Source organism: Scardinius erythrophthalmus (assembly GCF_964197995.2).
Source record: "Scardinius erythrophthalmus genome assembly, chromosome: 3".
NCBI lineage: Eukaryota > Metazoa > Chordata > Actinopteri > Cypriniformes > Leuciscidae > Scardinius > Scardinius erythrophthalmus.
In genome coordinates this window covers 17,481,022-17,502,552 of record NC_138223.1, presented here as the reverse complement: position 1 = coordinate 17,502,552, position 21,531 = coordinate 17,481,022, and the positions used below count along the sequence as shown (strand labels likewise).

At 36.7% G+C, this 21,531-nt stretch overlaps 1 protein-coding gene across 3 annotated transcripts; it reads left to right on the top strand.

Moving 5' to 3' along the window:
• Nucleotides 1-8,687: 8,687 nt before the first annotated feature.
• On the top strand, nt 8,688-21,531 carry ldb2b (LIM domain binding 2b). 3 transcript variants are annotated; one of them, XM_081359992.1, is made up of 10 exons: nt 8,688-8,954; nt 10,538-10,640; nt 12,298-12,470; nt 13,567-13,689; nt 15,606-15,689; nt 15,798-15,921; nt 17,096-17,149; nt 18,581-18,705; nt 20,133-20,188; nt 20,770-21,531. In XM_081359992.1, exons 1-10 carry the CDS (start codon nt 8,823-8,825, stop codon nt 20,774-20,776), a joined length of 981 nt encoding a protein of 326 aa, XP_081216118.1. In that variant the 5' UTR covers nt 8,688-8,822; the 3' UTR covers nt 20,777-21,531. The 3 variants fall into 3 exon arrangements, with proteins under 3 accessions (XP_081216118.1, XP_081216119.1, XP_081216117.1); XM_081359993.1 differs by having other exon boundaries at nt 20,133-20,192; XM_081359991.1 differs by lacking the exon at nt 20,133-20,188.

Here is a 21,531-nt window from a genome sequence, read left to right as displayed (position 1 = left end):
AGAAAAGATCGGAGCCATTTGAATTTTGCACAGAATGCTATATTTATTTTAAAGCGATATGGAGGAGATTAGGAGAAACAGTTAGAGATTAGGATGAAACTGTGACTTTACCTAGCTCAACGGCTTTGGCCGAGCTGTGATGTTTAAACAATTTAAAACAAAGTGCCATTGGCTTTTTTTAAAAGGGGGAGGAGCTGTTTTATCTATGTCTATGTTAACACATTGAATAGTGCTGTGTTTTTCAAAGCACTTCAGAGGGTCTTTAACATAACACTCACAAAATCACTATAAAACCATGACAAACGAGAACAGAGATGTATTTTCCTGTTGCCTTGCATAATGTATAGCCTAATGTCACTTCAGAATGCTATTCCAGGAAAGAATATATTGTGTTTTTTTTTATTTAGAATACTACACGTCCAGATGAGTGTTGGAGTGCAGAAAAACCCTAATACCCTATTTTTTATCATAAATTTAAAAATTCTGTAATTATGTCAAACCGCTGTCTTGTGTGAAACACAAAAGGAACTTTACATTTTTTTCATGCTGCTCTTTTCTATAAAAAATTTACTTGTGATCTGTGGCTGACAAAGCTCTAAAAAAATAACCCAGAAAATCACAAAATTACCCTAAAAAAAAAAGAATAATGAAAAATTACAAAAAAAAAATGTATTCATAAATACAAAAATTCATAATATTAAGAATAAAAGTAGTGAATTTGAATTACTCTATACTTCAAGCCATATGATAGATATGTGAAGGAAATACTCAAATGTATTTACTGGAAATGCCCTAATTTTATTAATGCGATTTGCACATATTCATATTTAGTGTCACAACCAGACACACCAGAGTAAGAATGCTAGTGAATGGCAATTACCACACTTTTTGCATTAAAAAAAAATCATTTTTTATCTTTTAACTAGCAGCATTTTTAACATTATGGTAACATAATGCATTAATTTATTATGTAGCCTATTAATAATGTGTGTGAAAGAAGTAATAATGAATAATACCTTAGCATGTATTAATTTAATGTTATTTCTGCATATATTATAAAACATATAACATTTTAATTTGTATAAATTAACATTAGTTAATGTATAATAAAGTATTATGAATTCACATTGATCTCTATATATTTATTAAATTACATTATCATAGATAAATAATTCTGAAAGATTCCCAATGAGGTTTATAGTTTTTGCACTTGTTTTTTCTTTTCCAATGAACAACCAAAAAACCAATAGACTTTAGTCCGGTTGCACCATATTTAACATTTGACAAATGAAAATGCTGCTATAAGGGATAGCAGTACAGTGTGTTTAATGGATTGTACTGTAGTTTAACAACGTCAAATGTTCAGCTGATGAAACATTTTTCCAAAACAATTTCAGTAGACAAAAACACTGTAAACGAGTTGTGAAAGTTGTTTTGAAAATGTAATGCAATCTATGAGCTTTGTACAGTGCATGCTATTGATAAAAACTATCTATATACAATAAACTAAACTATATTTATAGACTTGTCAAAAGTCTAGTCCTATATTATATAAATCATATTGGAAGATGTACATAAACACAAAGAAATTGCGTGGCTTATTTTGTTTTATAATGGTCATCTTTAGAGCTTGACAGTCCCATATCACCATTAAATTGTTCTGTAAAGTGTTCTGCAACATAAATGTTGATCGGTTTTTCACTTTCATCTTTGTGAACGTAAATTAAAAGACTGTGGTGCATAATGATATAATGTAAAATGTTACACGATTGCACCAGTGAGTGTTTCTGGAGGTTTATTAATATAATGAGATTCCGCATGATGCAACAACTAAGAACCCTTTCGAAACATTCATGAGCAGGTTTGTTTGCTGCTGGATTTTGTGCACCTTGCAGGCCTTCAAAAAACCTCCCATTCTACCTCATTCAGTCCTTCTGAATTAAGATCTGAGGACACTGCACTGGAGTGAATGTCATGTGATGTCAGATGATGTTTGCTTTTGGATCTATTGTGACTTTGCATCTGAGTGCACTCAGGCTTTGGCCATACACGGTTGTACACGTTCTGAAACAGTAATCAAATGTTGGAGTTGGTATTAAGGGGTTGACTGAGGTCCAAGAAAACATTCACCACAGGCCTGAGCTGAATCTTGATTGATAATGAAATGATTATTTCATAATTTCAGAAATTACAGTATGTCATCGTATTGCAGCAAAGGCAAGATAAACTAGGGGAAAATGGTCTCTCTCTTTCTCTGTGCCTGTTATCAGGCCGGGCAGCCCATAATTTTAGAGCTGAAAGAACGAGGTCACTGAGTTGAGGTTGCTATGGCAACGTCACATCTAAAGAATAGTGAATGGTAGGAGCAAGCAAAGCTGAAGTTGTGTTTGTGTTACTCCTGAGTTGATGAAATCCTGCCATTATTTGTTCTTTCTTTACCACGGTTTACTCTTAAAAAACCTGACTTTGGTTAGTTAGAATTGTGGCTGCTAATTAGATGTGAATAACTCTTAATGATCATTTCATTAATCATTTCTGTCTGTGTACGCTTGCAATGTGAGTACCATTTCTTAATTGTCCCCATTTTTATATTGTAATGTAAAAATGCATAAAATTGTCTGTTAGGGTTGCGTTTAGGGGTAGTGGGTACAGTTTGTACATGCCAGTTGCCATGAAACATGGAAACCCAATGTATGTGTGTGTATACTGTATATATAGCCTATATGTATGTAGAGAGAGAGCTTACAAGATGATATTTTAAGACATTTGTAAGAAAACTTCAATGATGAAATATATGACTGGAAAATAGTCTTTTATTCAACTTAAGTCACAAAATGCAAAACAATGCAGGTGTATAATGCATGTTTTAAATAGTCATCTTGTAATGAATTTCACTTCAGTTCTAACTTCCGAGTATGATTCATCATATGCAGTAACAGACAGAACAAGATAATGCAAGCACTTGAAAAGGCTTTGCCACAAACTCAATGCTGATATCATAAGAAAGCTTTTCACCTCTACGAGAAATATTGCCACGCTTCAGTATCGCGACATCTTGCTGCACAATATATATATATATATATATATAATGATATACGTATAAAATGTTGTTTCCTAAGGTTCCCGTGTTTCCTTTCTGTGTTTAGCTATTGCGTTGCTAGTTTGTTTCTATGGTCACTCATTGGTTAATTGATTATATTCACCTGTGTGTTGTTTGGTTCCTTATTTAGCTGTGTATTTAAGTTCTCAGTTTAGTTCTTATTGTCCTGTATTGTCTTTACTTGTGTGATGCTGTTATGTTGATTCTTCCCCTACTGGATTGCCTTCTTTGTTTTGTAAATTAAAAAAAAAAAAAAATTAAAAATACTGCTGCAATATAGATTCTCTGCTATTGTTCCCTCGCCTGCACTGTAACAGAATACAGGACCAAACATTGATCTAGGAGCTGCCTTCACTGCACTCACCTGAGAAGGTCTTCCTTTGTTGGAATACTCTGCCAGGTTCTGTGAGTTGGCCCAGCGTTCCTACATAATGCCACATTAAAATCTATTTTTGGGGGTGGGAGCTAAATATTTTGGCCCACTGGATTTACCTGACATAGGGAATCTTACGTGACAAGAAGCCATTCTCCTTTGGTTAGAATGTGCTTACCCATCAATTTTTGATGTTTTTCCACCATTGAGCCAAGCCTTCTCATTGCTTAACCTTTCAATTCCCTGCCGATCTGGCCCAGCCGTTATGGAAATAGTTTAATTTTCCACTGTGGTGCTGAAGGTGTCAGTTGTTGCTGTTGTGTCAGTTGTTGCCTTGGTAACACAAGAGTTTACAGATGGTATGAGATGTAAATTAGCGACCACATTATGGAGGATTATCAGATATTTCTTTTAAATATCTGATATTTGTGTTGGTGGAGGGGGTGTTGGTGGAGTTAGACATCGTGAAGCAGATTTTCAGATCCAGACAGGTGAAACAGAATATTTTTTTAATCGGTTTGAATGATTGATTCATAAAAACAACTGCATGCATCTTGCAGAAGAACATTTTAGCCAGAGCTACTTCCCTCTGTTTGTCTATGACGAGTCATGCAGGTACTGGGCTACTCCGCAGCACTGCCGACCCGACCGGTCCAAAGTAGACTGAATATAAACACTTATTATAGGCTTACCGTAGTGATTCAGGATAAGACAAAAACACGCTTTGGAAAATGCATTCATGATGTACTCACTTATTATTTAAATTTTGTCAATTCTGAACACAAAAAAGTTACGGACTGCAGCTTTAACAGTCACTTGTCTTTATGAACGTTTTGAAGCATCAGTTGTAATCGATACACTCGTTATTTGAAGTGACTTTCAAAATGTGATTTACTCTATTTTGGTTGCTACCGTAGGCATCAGTGTTTATACCCAAACTATAAACTTTTCATCTCCGTACATACTTCTGTGATCATTTGAATATTTGTAACACATAAATATTGATACTGTGTGTGGTTGAAAAAGACTGTGAAACTGAAGCTGTTTCATACCTATAAATTGGCAACTGCTTTCTCTGGGTCAGCGACAACGCAAACAGATTTAAAATGAATGTTCCGGTGTGATTTGTCAAAGATTTTGTAATATAGGAATAAGATCGGGTGGGTGTTTGAATCGAGATTGAGATCTTTTAAAGATTAATCGTGCAGCTCTACTGTCTTCTCTCTCTGCATTGATATCTGACGCAAAGCGTATATGAGTAGTGCGAGGGCTTTTCAGTGCATTCATTACTATTTTAATATTCATGAGGTGAGACATCGCTATTAAAGGATAAGCTCCCAGCACTTCACCCACACATCGCACCAGAACGGTTTTCAGAACTGAAACTTAGGAATTTTGCATGGTTCCGGTATTTTAAAAAAAACACTACTGGTTCTGGATAAGAACCGATTCTCTGTTCCCAACCCTACTCCTAACCCTGAAATCTATTCCTTTCCCTGTAAACACCTGGATTTCCTGATCCCCTCCAACTTTCAAGCCCTGTCTCTGCCACTGGTCCCCAAATCTCCTTCGATGCTGCTGGTTCTGCCGAACCTCAAGTCTTCTTCATCGACACTGGTCCTACCCAGCCTCCCACTCCTTCCTCCACCACCTTCGCTGGTCCCATCAAGCCCTCCTTCTCAGCCTGGCTCCACCTCTGGCTTTCCGGATACCAGCTCGGCTAAGGTGAAAGGTTATCCTGGCTCCACCTTGGGCCTCCGAGCACTGGACTCCACCTCAGCCTGTCAACCCATCATGCTCCACGCCCCCTCGGCTCCACCATGGTCCGTCATCCCTTAGGCTCTGTCTTACTCCCTCATCCTTCCGGTTCCACGGACTTCCAGGCCTCTGGCTACGCCTCGTCTCTCCACCCCTTCGACTCCACCAGGCTCCTCCTTCTCTCAGGCTCCACCATTGTCCTCACTCCCACCGGCTCTGCCCTGATCTGCTCGGTCCAGCAAAACTGCAGTTCCACCTTGGCCCTCCATTCTATCAGTGTCACCCAGGGTCTCCGTCCCCTTGGCTTTACCTGGGTCTCCACCTCTCCTGGCTCCACTTCAGTCTATCGGATTCCTGGCTCCACCCTGGCTTCTCCATCCATTGGTTGCGCCATGGGCCTTCATCCTAATGACTCTGCTCTGGGTGCCACCCTGGCTCCTCCCTTCGTCGGCTCCACCTTAGTGTCATCCTCTGCCAGGTGCTCCAGTGTATTGCTGTCTATTACTCCTGGCCCACCTCCAAAAACCCCATCCTCTCTCCGCTGTTAGACTAGTTCTGGTGCAAGGAATGCACCTTCCAGGATGGGGGGAGTACTGTATTAGTTATGTTCAGTTTGTGGAATCTTATGTTGTGTTTCCTATGGTTCCCATGTTTCCTGCTGCAATTTAGATTCTCTGCTCCTCTTACCTTGCCTGCACCATGACATTATATAGTTTGGCATTTGCAAAAAAAAAAAAAAAAAAAAAAAAGAAAAAAAAGAAATCTAATGTGGGGTTTGATTTCCGTATAAAAGACAAACTGCCATGCAATGGAACACAACAAAATACATTTTTATTTTTAAAATGTGTCCTCTAAAGTCTTCATATGTTGTACAGTTTGTTTCTCTGGTAAAACCATGTTTTAAAAAATTATATTTGTACTGTAAAGCAAGACAAATAAATTGATAAAGAATATGATTTTTGCAGCTGGTTGAGTGGACTGCTTCAGTATTAATTTGAAAAAAATTTCTGTGTGTGGAGTGTCTTGGTGTGTAAGATGGGGAGAAACAGTTGGGGCTGTGATGAGTATAAGTTTCTTCACTAGATCCTGTGTGTGCGTATATTCCCTCCTATATATTGTAGTGTCTGTGGATTCTTTTGTAGAGAATCTCTGAGGTTGCATTAATATTTAATCAAAGGATTCAACAATAAAATCCATGAGGATCTCTCTCACTTTCTGACTCAGTCTTTCTCCATTTTTCTTTCTCTTTATTTATGCATACAGACAGACAGTATAGATGCATACTGTGTGTGTGTGTGTGTGTGTGTGTGTTGGGTGTAGGCATGTAGTAATTGCACAAGAAAACACACTCACACATGCTACTTAGTGGAATTGCTTGTGCAGGGTCAGAGAGCGCATGTCTAAATGATGAGCAACATCTTTTGACATTCATTATGATCTTCATCTCACTGGAATTTACGTTTCTCTTTTATTGTTTTTTTTTAATGAGGACCCCACATTGTCATATTTAATTTCAAACATTTGTGTTTACCACTTTGTTTTTTGTTGTTTTTTATTACACATTATATTGTAATAAAATCTAACTGAAACATTGAATTGAAAAACTAACTCAAAATTCTTATTTTCTTGGCATTTCGTATATAAAAAATCTAGAATGGGGTTGGTTTACGTATTTTAAAAACCTGCTATTGGAACAAGACAAAATACATTTTTAATACGTTGCACAGCACTCATAGCAAGCAGCGCTCAAGCTGCATGAATTCATATAAATCCTAATGATCATGTTGTCCAGCATGATTGTAGAATCTCTCAAAGAGTGTTTTGTGTGGAAGGAAATCAAACAAGTGATAGAGAAATTGTGCGGAGCCCCGTAAATATTTTGTATTCATTTTACATCATAACTTTTACAATTTTAAAACATTCTGTTTATTAATATCTGTTTATCTCTTATTTTTAATGTGGCCTCAGGCGTTTGAATCCCACTGTAAAAAAATAAATAAAAATAAATAAATAATTTGTGTGCTCTCCTGTTCAAGAAACAGTCCTTGGCCTTTCCAATAGTTCTGCTACTCTCAATCCTTCTGCCGTTTACTATTAACTAAAGAGAAATCAGAGAGTGACATCTTGTGGTCATCTTTGATCAAGTCGTCATAGAGATGGGAGCAAAATTGATCAACACAAAGACATGGACAGAGAGCCCTCTCATTATCCTGTTCTCTCTCTCTCTCTCTCTCTCTCTCTCTCTCTCTCTCTCTCTCTCTCTCTCTCTCTCTCTCTCTCTCTCTCTCTCTCTCTCTCTCTCTCTCTCTCTCTCTCTCTCTCTCTCTCTATTTATACTGCATTGGAGTGGGTAAATTTCATTCCTTTAGACCCCCTTCTCCCTCCTCGCCTTTCCCCATGAGACACAACGCACACAAAGAGCCCAGCAACCACTCTTATTAACTGACCTGAAGGGGGAGGGGTGTGTGTGTGTGTGTGTGTGTGTGTGTGTGTGTGTGTGTGTGTGTGTGTGTGTGTGTGTGTGAACCTCTGATCCTCTTTACTAGTGTACCTACGGTTTGCATTGTGAAGCCACATAAGTATTGAACTATCAATCACACATACACAAAATTAAGCAACAGGCACTGTGTATATGAGTGCATGTGTGTTTCTCTACACTCTACTCTGGGAGTGTCTTGATTTTGGGCATGAGAAAGAGAGCCCGAGAGGAAAAAAAGAAAGTAAAGTAAAGGAGGTGAACTTTTGGGGCCCTGCTTCCCCCCTAAAACAAGAGAGTAATAGAATCCATATGGACTCTCTCTCTCTCTAAATGTCTGTCATATCTGTCTCTCTTTCTCTCATTGCATAAGATAATTATTTATTCAAAATGAGTGGGACAGTTAAAGAACGAGTAAATTATCTTTAAAAAAAAAACGTGTATGTCCAAACAATGGGAGAGAGTGAGAGACAGGGAAAACCAGAGAGAGAATGTGTGTGTGTGTGTGTGTGTGTGTGTGTGTGTGTGTGTATGTGGGAGAGCAAGTCTCTTGTGTGAGTCATAAAGAAAGCGAGATGGAAAAATACAAGTAGCTAGAAAAGCTCGCGCGCGCGCGCACACACACACACACACACACACACACACACTGTAGTTGTAGTTCCGCATTAAATATGTGATATGCTGTGTGCGGTTTATTTGCACATTAGTAAACTATTACCTACAATAACCTACAGTAGCTACAGTGGATATTGATTACATGTTTTGGGGATTTTATCCTAGCAAACATAATAAAAGCAAACAGTGATTGCATTCCATTGGATTTTGCTCTAATTGGCCAACTTGTCAGACTGTACAGTAAGGAAAGACCCTCCAATTACAGAAGCGTATGTCCTTTCCTCCACCCCTCCCTCGTATCCCTCCTTCCCTTCGTGAAGTCCTCCCTCCCCCTCTTCCTTCTCTCCTGCTCTGCTCTCACAGCAGAGCACGCGTGTGATTTGACAGTCGCATCTCTCCTTGTGTTCGCGAGCGCGCGCGTGTGTGTGTATGTTTACGATCGTCGTGCTCCACGTGCGGCGTGTGGATGCGCTCCTAGCGCGCTGTCGGTAACAGAAACCATGACCGGCGCGCCGCGCGACCCCTTCTACTCCTCTCCGTTCGGTCCGTTTTACCGGAGACACGCGCCCTACCCGGTGCAGCCGGAGTACCGGATGCACGAGCTCAACAAACGGCTCCAGTCCCGGCCTGAGGTGAGTGATCACCAAACATAAAACAATAGATCAGGACTTTGCATTTAGCAATTTTATGTACGTTCTTCATAAAGTATAAATCTTACAACCTCTAAACATTAATTTTAGATAAGCTAATAGATTATAGATCAATAGATTCATCGCGCAATCTAAGGACAACTTTTCTGTCCACTAAGAGGATTTTAAAGGTGAAAAAACATTTCCCTTCAAAATTACTTTTGTGATAAAATGATGAAAAAGTGTTCAAATGGGAATTTCTAATTTGCAGTTTTCCCAAAAAGGACTTAAAATCCGTTCCAAAATACTGCTGTCGTTTCCATAACGTTTTAGAGAACAATTTTCAAAATATATGTTAATAATTGAATATGATAGAAATAATAAGTGAACAGTGAAGCATCTCTGCCAGGATAGCAGAAGATCAGAATTTTAATCAATTTATTTATTTATTTTTTTTTTTTTTTTTTTTGTCACGGTTATTTAAATGAATAGATAAATTAATTGACTACTACTATCTCTAAAAACTGAAATATTACATACCAAAAGTGCACTTAAAGGTTGCCAAAGCCATGATCAGATCAGATTATCCGACATGTTCCACACAGGCACGTCTTAAAATAGATGACACATAATTTCAATAAGTTAATTTTTTTTAATATTTCAAGATCTCATAATTGAATAAATTTCCTAAAAATCAATTTATTCCTTTTGCGGCCCCTCTGTTATGTTACAAATTAAACTTATTCAAGGACTTAATACCAAATGCACTATGGATTATGTGGTGTTTTTTTTTTCTTTTTTTTTTCAGGAACACAAACAGCAAGATGATGTTCTGTGATGTTTATGTAGCAGTGTGATTTATTATAGAACTCGCAATAAGACAGAGAATGGACAAACAGTACAATGTGACCAGTATTGCTGTAGCATCATGTATGACACACTGTATTTAAAAAAGAACATAATTCTTCTCCTCACTAGGTCCCAGTTTAAACTGCAGTGCAAACTGTGCTGCTTCTCCTGATGCCGTCGGTGTATGTACAAAAATAATCCATAATAAATTGTACTTTTAGAATATTGCCTCTACTCAGAAAAAGGAATGCGATTAAATGGGGGAAAATGAAATGTATCAGCAGAGGTAAAATGCTGTACAACACACCTGGACATAATCATTTGACGGTTAGCGCTAAGAGAGACTGAACTATTGGAATAATGACCTATAGAATCACCCATTTCTCACAGTCTAATAATTCTCTTTCACACGTTTGTTACACACAAAGACTGAAGTGCAAGAGCTGTCACAATACAGTTTATTGTGGCTTTATGGGCTGGTATAATCATGTCCAATATAATCAATTGAATCTCAATAGCGGGCCAGCGGTAGTTGGCTGGATTTGTGGTGTAAATTGCTGCCCTTAATGGGGCGAGTCAACTTGAGTGTGTGTTTATAATAAACAGTAAGCTTTGAAATGATAATCACTGTGCCAGGCCTAATTATGGTCATTTTGGGTCATTCAGGGGCCAAGTACTTCTGTGCCTCTCCTCTGTCTCGCTCAGTGTTAAATGTGTGTTAATGTGTGATCCCACAGGACTGTGATATTCTGTGGTGGGATGCATTCTGCACGGAGTTCTTTGAAGAAGATGCCACGCTGACTCTCTCGTTTTGCCTGGAGGAGGGACCCAAGACATACAGTAAGTGTGTGCGGAGCCATAACCGCCTCAATATTCATATCATAAATGGTAAATGGTAGAGTCTTATATTTATTTAAATATTTATTTAAATATTTAACATTTGGTTGGGTCGGTGATGCTTGTTTTTTGTCTCTTTTGTATTTATTCATTTATTAAAAATACATTAAAATGCATTTAATGACTAATGTTTTTCATTTTTGATTTAAAATTAATTTTGATGCTCGAAGTAAAAAAAATGACATACAACTGTCCTAATATCGTAATAAAGAAAAAATAGAATTTTGTTCTTTAGCATATTCTTGTATTATTATTATTTCTTGGGAAAATATTTGAACAAAACTGCTGACCTGCTTATTAATATTTGTGGTGCAACAACAAAATCATAAGACCTCTGCAGACTCTCATGATTTTGTGTCAAGGTCAATAAGTCAACTACTTTTTATGACATGCAAGATTCCAAAATGTAAAAAAACAACATTATGCTATTTATACAAAAATACCTTTACCTTGTGAAATATATTTAAAAATGTATAAAAAATAATTATTAAAATGTGTACATGTGTTATTACATTTTAGTTGACATTTATAAATGTTTTAATTTTAAATTAATTAAATTAAACATTTTCTTGAAAACTGTATAGACAAAACCACTACAAATAGTATTCATGGCCAAGTAAGAACTTGGCTCATATTTTGGTTACACTTTATTTTAAGGACTCTTTGTTAGTAATATTAACTAATTACATCTACTTACTGCAGTGTAGGTTTATGTTTAGGTTTAAGTTTGGTTTAGGGTTAGTTGCATGTAATTATGCATAATTTATAGTTAATATAGTAAACTACATGTAACATGTGTAACAAGGACGCTATGTTACCCATACGTTTTATACTAGCTTTTTAAGGACATTGAGCCAGTCATGTCCTTGAGTTTTTTTCTGTAAATTTTGTAAACATCAAAATATTATGAAGTCATGGTGTACATACAAATTATTAATAATCAAATAAATGAGAATAAGATCTGTGAGCATATTTTTGTTTGAGCATATTACTCATAAAACTGTTTTTATATATATATATATTAAAAATAATCTACAGGCTACACTTTCTTTTTATCTCTCGCTCACTCTTATCTGCCTGTCTCTCGTTCTCTTTCCAGGGTAGAGTTTGAATTTAGATTAATTTCAGCTTGTTCAGATTTAGACAAGGACACAGTTGTGCTGGATTTCACTTATTCTCATTCATTCCTTATTCACTGTGTATGTGGTGAGATTTGATTGACAGGTCTGGGGTGTATAATAAATATGGGCCTGCAGACTTCACACACTTCTACTGCAGTGATTGACAGCTTCAGAGCACTAACTGTTCTGTGCGCTCGCACAGCCTGCTGGACTTAATGCCTGCGGCATTCAGTAGCCTGTTTGTTTCTAACTCTTAGGGGACCACACACAGAGACACACACACATTTATGGTTTCCAGTTCAGGTGTTCGACCAGTGTGCCGCCTAACTTCGTGTCTCTTTCATCATATGGGCATAAATAAATAAACGCTTGGGCACGGAGTCCATACCATTCTTTTCCTTCCGTTCTGTAATCAGCGAATGCAACTGAAATTTTCCTCTGCACATATGTTTCTCTCACTCTCATTCCTTCTTCCCCAGCCATCGGGCGCACCCTGATCCCTCGTTACTTCAGTTCTCTGTTTGAAGGAGGAGTCTATGAGTTGTTTTTTGAGCTGAAACAAACAAAGGAGTCATTCAACAACTCAACTATTACTGTTGACTCTCATCACTGTACAATGACAACACAACATGGCAAACCTACATTCACTAAGGTACTGCACGCACACGCACAAGTCTGGCTCAGTGAGTCTTTGCTTCCTCATTTTCAGCACTAATGTATTCCTCATTGTGAATTCTGGGCTGGAACTGCACAAAACAAAAAAGGAAAATATAACCCCCACTCTTTCCCTCTCTCCCTCCCGCTCCTGCTCTTTCTCGGCTTCTTCCTCACTCTCTCTCACCCTCCCTCCCTCCCTCCCTCCCTCGTTCTGCCTCTCTCAAAAAAGCTTCTCTTTTTTCCCCTATCCTATAGGTTTATGATTTAAAATGATATGATCTTAATAGAAAAGTCTGCTAGTTACACTATTTTGAGACCTCTTATATATTACAATAATGTTCATTAAATGCTCTTGCCTCTATAATTTGTATCAGATGACATAAATACTTTGTTCCCAAAAGCTGTCATGTTAATAAGACCAGTGCAACGTGTGATTTCCTGAGTGTCCTATGCAATATTCATATGGTATGCCTCTATAGGACGCAGAATCTCTCAGTTTTCAATTAGAGAGAGAGAGTTTTGTCCAACTTTGCTTTTTAGTAAATGAACATTTGTGAATTAAATATTGATTTGGAAGACTGTATGTTGTAGCTAAGTTATACAGATACAGTTCCCAAGTGTGTGTGTGTGTGTGTGTGTGTGTGTACTGGAGGCATTGATCAGAGCGTGTCTGCTGGGATTACATCCCTCCCGTTGCTATGCCAACCTCGCAGCTACCCTCCGTTCCCCCGGCAACAGAATGTTGGGGTTCAGAGTTCCACACAGAATTCTGCTTGTGCTGAAAATACTGCTTTAATGAGAGAACCGTGTAATTTGATTTGCTTTAAATTAATGAAAAACAAAAAGTCATTAGATGTAATTCTCTCGCATGTTTTGCTCCGGTCAAGTCGGTGTTATGATTTCGGAATTCACGTTAATTGTAACAAAGACTGGAATATTATGTCTATGTTCTTTGTGTGGTATCTGTCTTATTGCATGCATCCTGAAAGTAAAAAAAAAAAAAAAAGTTATTTGAATGTTAAGCAAAGCGAATGGTGTAAGGGGACAGTCGCACAACACAGACCTGATTCTCTTCCTGCTTTTTTTCACAGGTCTGTACAGAAGGTCGTCTGATTCTTGTGTTCACCTTTGATGACCTCATGAGAATCAAAACATGGCACTTCACTATCACACACTACAGTGAGCTCATTCCCCGCAGTGTCTTGGCTGTTAATGTGAGTTCAGTGAATCAATTAATCGTCCTAAATATTTCTCACACAAGATGACTTGGATGACCATCTACATGGGCCAAAATTTGCAGCTTTTAACAGAGCACACTATTCTACTTTATCCTGTAATGCGATGTGCCAGACTTGACCTTTGATTTCCATTGCTGCAAATGAAGCAGAAGTAATAGCAACAACAATTTTAACAGCTTGATTATTGAAATGAAATAAAATCACATTTAAAATTTAAATGGACTGCCAAGAGTCCAAAAACACATTTTTACACCAGACTTGTTTTCGAGATGATAAAATGACACCACTCTGATTGTTTGTAAAAATTAAACATGCACATGCACTACTAATATTTAAAATATTGATCGTTTCATAATGCATTCTGTCACATTAAAAGTTTGGGGTCTTCTTTTGGAACAAGTCTCTTATGCTCGCCAAGGCTACATTTATTTGATCACAGATACATTGAAAACAGTAATATTTTAAAATATTATTACAATTGATAAAAATTGTTTTCTATTATAATACATTTAAAAATGCAATTTATACCTGTGATGGCAAAGCTGATTTTTTTCCATGCTTGTGATTTTTGATTTGATTAGACATCCAAACTTAAGGAAATTTTACTAAACTAGATAAAAATGTAAATTGAATTATTATTTTTGTTTTCGGCGATAACTGGCCTCCTCTCAGTGATGTAAATGTGAGGTCATTTGGCAGCAAGCAACAATTTGAAATGTTTATTGTTGCATGCTGCACACTGTTTCACATCCTATTTTTAAGAACAATATGCAGTATACAGTTTTCACGGTAGTAACTCAAGCTGCAACTCAAATAGTCAAGTCACCTTTATTTACATAGAGCTTTATACAATACAGATTGTTTCAAAGCAGCTTTACAGTTGATTCAAACAGATTTCAATTCTGCCGTAAAGAAAATAGTAAACAGTCATTATTCAGTTGAAATCAGTTCAGTGATTCATTTCGGTTCAATATCTATGTAAAGTACATCAATTATGAAATTAGCTATAATTAGCTAATTAGCTAATTACCTGGATATGAAAATTCAGCTATAAAGCAGCTCTGCAGAAAACCGTGATGTCTTCTTCATCCAGCTAAGTTGAGTTCTTATCCTATAGTGTCAGTGCATTCAGATCAGTAATATTGCTGAATATTAAGTGGAGAAATAGTGGAGAAGCAGTAGCTCAAACAGTAGAGCATGATGCTAGCAACTACAATGTCATGGGTTTGATTCCCAGGGTATATGTTAATAATTCATTTTACATCTTGAGTGCAATGTGTGGTGCAAAAAAATTGTCTTTGCTAAATGTAAAAGTCAAATACTTTACTTTTTTTACTTTTTAATTAGGCGCCCTTCTCTTTGCATTAGTAATTCATGTGGCTCAGACATTGTTAACATGAGTAAAACACTGTTCTTACTATTTCTGGCACTGTATGTTAAATATCATTCTCACTAGTCAGTTTCTCTTTACCTGAGCCAAGTACAGCTTATTTGAGTGCAGTGTTGTTGTGCTAGCTTTTAGCTAAATGTTTAAATGTAAATAACATTTTACATATATAACATTCACAACACTACATCACTTTCAATCAAGAATAATCCAAAACTAATTAGTTGTATTCTAGACAATCCAATTTCTTTTCATGTTATGTTCACCCTGCATTTGTCTGGCATGTTAGCAAATGTTCACATGTAGCAGTTTACGGTACAACAAAATGTATTTCAGCCCTTTTTTATCAATCAAGGTGAAAGCATCCAAACCTTTTAGCTAAGCTGTCAGGATGTTGCTATGGAAACATATCATGTAATGAATTAGAGCTCTATCTGGATGGAGCACAAAATAAGAGAGAGAATAAATGGACTTGTGTGTCCATGTGTGCGTGTGTCTTTATCAGGCACAAGACCCTGGAGCTCTGGAACAACTGTCCAAAAACATCAGTCGAGTGGGACTTACCAACCTCACACTGAACTACCTCAGAGTATGTTACAATCACATATAAACACATTTAAATGCACTCACTCTCTTACGAATGGTCTTTAAATTGCGTTAAACAACTGAGTGAAAAGATTATTTTGTTTGTGTGCAGTTGTGTGTGATTCTAGAGCCGATGCAGGAGCTCATGTCTAGGCATAAGACATATGGACTGAGTCCCAGAGACTGTCTGAAGACCTGCCTCTTTCACCAGTGGCAGAGGATGACAACACCACCAGGTCTCACACACACATGCACACACACACGTTGGGTTTTCATGTTTTATGGGGACTTTCTATAGAAAAAACGATTTTTATACGATACAAACAGTATATTCTATCCCCTAACCCTAAACTTACCAATCATAGAAAACTTTTTGCCTTTTTACATTTTCCAAAAACATCACTTAGTATGATTTATAAGCAGTTTTCCTCATGGGGGCCAAAAAATTTCCCCACAAGGACAAGGATTTCAGATATTGCCATCTTTGTGTGGGACATTTTGTCCCCATATTGTAGGGTTTACCAGGACCAGACACACACAAGCCTCACAATCTCACCGGTGTTATTTTAGTTATATTACTATTACTACTAATTTACTATTATAATTTTTAATAATATTTTGAATTTGTTTTTATTTTTATATTTTCCATATGTATATCTTAATTTTAGTTAACATTTGAATAATTTTGTGTTAAATTTTTTTTTTTTAAGTTTTACTTTTAATTATTTTAGTACATCAAGTTAAACTAAATGAAAAATGAGAAATGTTCCCTTTTCAGTAACGTTTATTTTATTTCAAGTAACAAAAATCGTTTTTAGGATTTAGTTTTAGTTAACTATATCAACCGTGGCTCCAACATTCTTCATTAGTTCTCATTTCATTGCTCCTTTTAGCTTTCTTTCTCTTTTAAATATAGTCTGTCATGAAAGATTAATACAGTAACACCAGCATTGTTTAGCTACTCTTTCCCCCCAGCGTTTAATTTCTTTTTGTTGTTCTCCTCTTTATGAGCTACAGAATGTCATTAAATTTACAGTAGTTTGTTTCATACATTGTAAACATATTTCATATTCCTTATTAACATTTCAAAGTACTGAGCACATGCTGTTAAGGGTTTTGTGATCTGCAGTAATTAATGAAGACTTTGACCTTGCGTTGTTATTTATGTATTACTTTACTGCTCTTTTAAAAAAATAACTACCTCCTGCTGTTCTTTGACAATAATTCCTTCACTTTGCCTGAACAATAATATTAATGTTATTTTCAGGCAACTCTCTCTCTCTGTTCCTCAATTTTTCTTCTTTAATGTTTTGCATCCTCATTATTATTTACTGAATTATATGGTAATGTTTGTTTCTGAATAATGGTATGGTGGTGTCTTTTAACTGTTATTAATTTCTTTCATTTCAGTTGGACCCTCACCAAACTTCAAGACAGAAATATTTCCCACTAATTCCAAAAAATGTATGTATGTCTGTTATCACCTTAAACATTCTAATTAGGGTGTGTTCTTAACTCATAACTCTAAATATGAAATATTATTTTGTGTGTGTGTATATATATATATATATATAAATATATATATATATAAAAAATTTTAGAGCGACATCTCACATTCCCTTTAAGAGCAGGTGCGCTTGTTCCCTGGCAGATTGCTATTATAAAGGTGGATTTGCCAGGCGCATGCCAGGAGCGGTTCACAGCCGAGGAGACCAATGTTCTCGTCAGGGCCGTAAAACACAGAGAAGTTACATTGGGGATGGGAGAAACCCACCCAAATTAGCTTCAGTTAAACAGGCGTATAATAATTTTGGTAAATGTGTAAGCTAGATTTATGCCTATTTTTTCACATCTTCATGGACACAACAATGATTTCCCTCGTGTGTTAATATTTCTCCTTGCAATAATGTATGGTTTTCTAAAAATGAGAACTACTGCGTCTGTGTGTAGATGAGAGAAGCAAAGTGTATGTGCGTTGTGCACAGGCTACATTATGGCCAAGCATGCGCCCTTGAATAACATGCTGCGCTGCGCCACTGCCTTTAGACTAGGTTTTTCCTGGTCAGTGGCGGAATTGTTTTCTAAACCTGCAAAGTAGCACCAGGGAACGTTTGCGCCGGAACACGCCTCCTCTTTGCGCTGAACCGCCCCCGGGAGCGCAAGTTCATTTCCTAACTTACCGATGTGCGTCTGTGGAGGGAAAAGTCCTGTGGAGGGTGCAAAATAGGAATGATACATGCGTCGGTGTACAAAGTCAATTGCGCTGGGTGCAAGATAGGGCCCATTATGTTATATTTACATACTACAGTATATTGTGATTGGTCTTCGTTCTTACATCTGTTTGTGTACTGAATTGTAATTGATCTTACAGTTCTTGCATAAATTTAACTGTAAAGCCATATTTTCACTGTGCAATGCACGGCACTATGGTTGAATTCCAATAACATACCATACTACTCTTAGTATTATTAAGAGTACTATGCTAGTATGCTATTCCTAATTCAGCCTGTGTGTTGATTACTGTGTGCAGCTGACTGAAAAATGAGATGCGTACTCAATGTCTTGAGTTTCATTTATTAAAAACTGGAGCCTAAAATATAAAATGAACACTATTCTTATGTTGCTGTTGCAAGCACTGGCATTTCCGTCAGGGATTGCAAATATAGTTTTTTCTGTTCTCCATAAATCGTAAAGAATATCATTAGAATATCATCTTGACTTTTGCTTATTCCTTCACCACCACTCTTGTTGATTTCATTTGCAGTACTGATTAGTGTTTTAAAGCAGAGATACAGTATGCTATGTATTCACAGGTTCACTCTGTTTTCAGAACTTTTTACGGAAAGCAATGTTGATTCCATTTGCATTATGCTGCTTTTATGTTGTGATTGACAGCAGAGCCAGCCAAACCAGCAGCAAAGAGAAGGAGGAGGAGGAACTCAGCTGGTAGCGCATCGAATAACAGCACAGGAAACAGCAAGAAGCGCAGCCCAGCCAATAACTTCAGCCTACCCTCACAGGTACATCACACACACACATATGCTAACTCGAAGCCTAGGTTCGGAATGTATATAGCATACTACCATACTACCCTTACAATTGTTGCAGTATATAGAATTTATATTGTGGACAGCATGCTAATTTTCTATAAATATATAAAATGTTAATATATATAGATGCAATTAATTGTGTGTGTGTATATAAATATATATATATATATTAGTGTTGTCAAATCTAACAAAAGTTTGTGTTTATATAATATATATGTGTGTGTATATATAAATATAAATATTAGAATGATATATTTGTGTGTGTGTGCATGTCTGTGTATATATACATATACACACATACTGTATATATGTATGAATATTGTGTATATGTGTATACAGTATATACACACACAGAATATATATATATATATATATATATAAACACACATATTATATAAACAAACTTTTATGTTAGATGTGCAAGTAATCGATCTGACAGCACTAATATATATATATATATATATATATATATATATATATATATATATATATATATATATATATATATATATATATATATATAGTGCTGTCAAATCGATTAATTGGTACATGGAACATGGTAAATCGACTAAAAGTTTGTTTGTATATGTGTTTATGTTAGATGAATACATTGAAATAAACTCATTTCTAATTTTTAAATGCCACAGTACTTGGAGCAACTTGAATTGAATTACACATTAAGAGGTTACGTGACAATTGTAGTGTCTGTTTGAAACATTTATTACTCCTCTCGCTTCACTTACTATTTTTAAAATTAAGTATATAATGAACAGTATCAGTACGTATTAGGCAAGTATTCTATTCTGAACAGTCAAATGCACACTTGCAGAGAAGCAGTGGTCCACACTGAATGGATCATATAGGAGAGATCTACTAAAATGTATATATATATAATATGGATATATTTAAAAATATATTGAGAGTGTCTGGATGTTTGTACTGGATGTTTGTACTGGATGTGTGTGTGTGTGTGTGTGTGTGTGTGTGTGTGTGTGTGTGTGTGTGTGTGTGTGTGTGTGTGTGTGTGTGTGTGTGTGTGTGTGTGTGTGTGTGTGTGTATTAAGACATATCATAAAGAATAAGCCGTATAGAAAGGGAAGGACAGAGAGAGCAGCTTAATAATTTAACCCATCTTATTTTTTTCCATATTGTAACATTTCATGCAATGTATTATTTATTCCAATATTTATATTACAAATCAATACCTGAATTATATTGTTTGAATTGTTTATAAATAAGTTTAACAATCAGTTTCCAGTGTGCTTGTAATTTGTAATGTTAAGTAATTTTTTGAATATTTAGTCATTTGTCTATTCTGATTCATTTGTTTGTAATTGAGACTAATTAGCCGGAAATTGATTTGATGATAATTAGTATTGTCCGTCTCTGGTCCCCAGCCTAAACGTGTCGCCGGGGAAACGAGGGGTGGCGGGTGGCTGGAGGCGGAGCTTAGGTAGGTGAGTGACACATGCAGACAGTTATCACGCAGCATGTGCTGTCTTAACGAGCTACTTAGCAATGCAAATTTGCTTAATTAGCACATATGTTGTTATTTAGGTGTTCTCTATCTGAAAAAAAAAATCTAATTAAAGACCAAAGAGCTAGTGTCTGGAGACCAGTTTGTGTGCATATATGTGTGTGTATGTGTATGACTGCGTATTTAACAAAGTGTGTGTACGCCACATTCTTCTATGTATGTATAAAGTACATATATACATTATCATACACATTTCTTTTTTTGTAGTTGTGCACATTTTTACTGTATGCTTGCATTAGCCCTAATGCAAGAATAACAGCCATAAATGATTCTGCTTCTCTCTTTCTACACCCCCGCCATTCTCTCTCTCCCCCTCTCTCTCTCGACCCCCTGCGTCTCTGTTTACGTCAACTCTCTCTCTCTCTCTCTCTCTCTCTCTCTCTCTCTCTCTCTCTCTCTCTCTCTCTCTCTCTCTCTCTCTCTCTCTCTCTCTCTCTCTCTCTCTCTCTCTCTCTCTCTCTCTCTCTCTCTCTCTCTCTCTCTCTCTCTCGCTGCAGGATGTGATGTTGGTAGGGGAGCCCTCTCTAATGGGAGGGGAGTTGGGTGACGTGGACGAGCGTTTGATCACACGCCTAGAGAATGAACAATTCGACCCTGTCAACGGTCTCCATGATGACGGTCTCCATGACTTCGCCAACTCACCGACACTTGGAAACGGCAGCTCCTGGAATGGCCAGCACCCTAGCAACCAGGACAGTAAGCCTGATACCATGGCAACGCAGCAGTTGGAGTAATGTGATCTGACAGTGGGTAGCTATGGCAACGGTGCTGTCAAGGGATGGGGGTATTTTCAACTGTAAAGGAGACATTGCTGGAGAGAAGGTGTGTGTGTGTGTGTGTGTGGGGGTGTGTGTGTGCGTGTGTGCGTTTGCATGCTTGCGTTTATGTTACAGTATTCCATACTTGAGACATACAGCTTCAACCATTTAGTTTATGTATCCAAAACAAAAACAAAACACTGCAAGCCTTGTAAATATACAGATATTAATTCATTTCATATCAACATTTTTCAACCCTTTTTTTAAAGCTCAGTGGATGTGTTGGCTTCATTCTGTACCACAATGGTTTGGTTTCTCTACAACTTGATGAAAAAAGTCCCATTGTGAACGCTATAGCATTTTCAGCCTAAACGCAGATATCTTTATTGCTCTAAAGTTTAATGCATATTGTAAAAAACATTCATATTTGTGCTGTAGTTGTGTATTTTATGTATGGTTTTCAATAATTTGCATTAATAAAATGTGTTTGGTTATGATATC

Bases quoted from the DNA above. Each gene is read 5' to 3' on its own strand.
- ldb2b (XM_081359991.1), top strand. From the start codon at position 8,823: ATGACCGGCGCGCCGCGCGACCCCTTCTACTCCTCTCCGTTCGGTCCG. The intron at 8,955-10,537 runs GTGAGTGATCAC...GTGATCCCACAG, and splicing joins GGCTCCAGTCCCGGCCTGAG to GACTGTGATATTCTGTGGTG. The intron at 13,690-15,605 runs GTGAGTTCAGTG...TGTCTTTATCAG, and splicing joins GCAGTGTCTTGGCTGTTAAT to GCACAAGACCCTGGAGCTCT.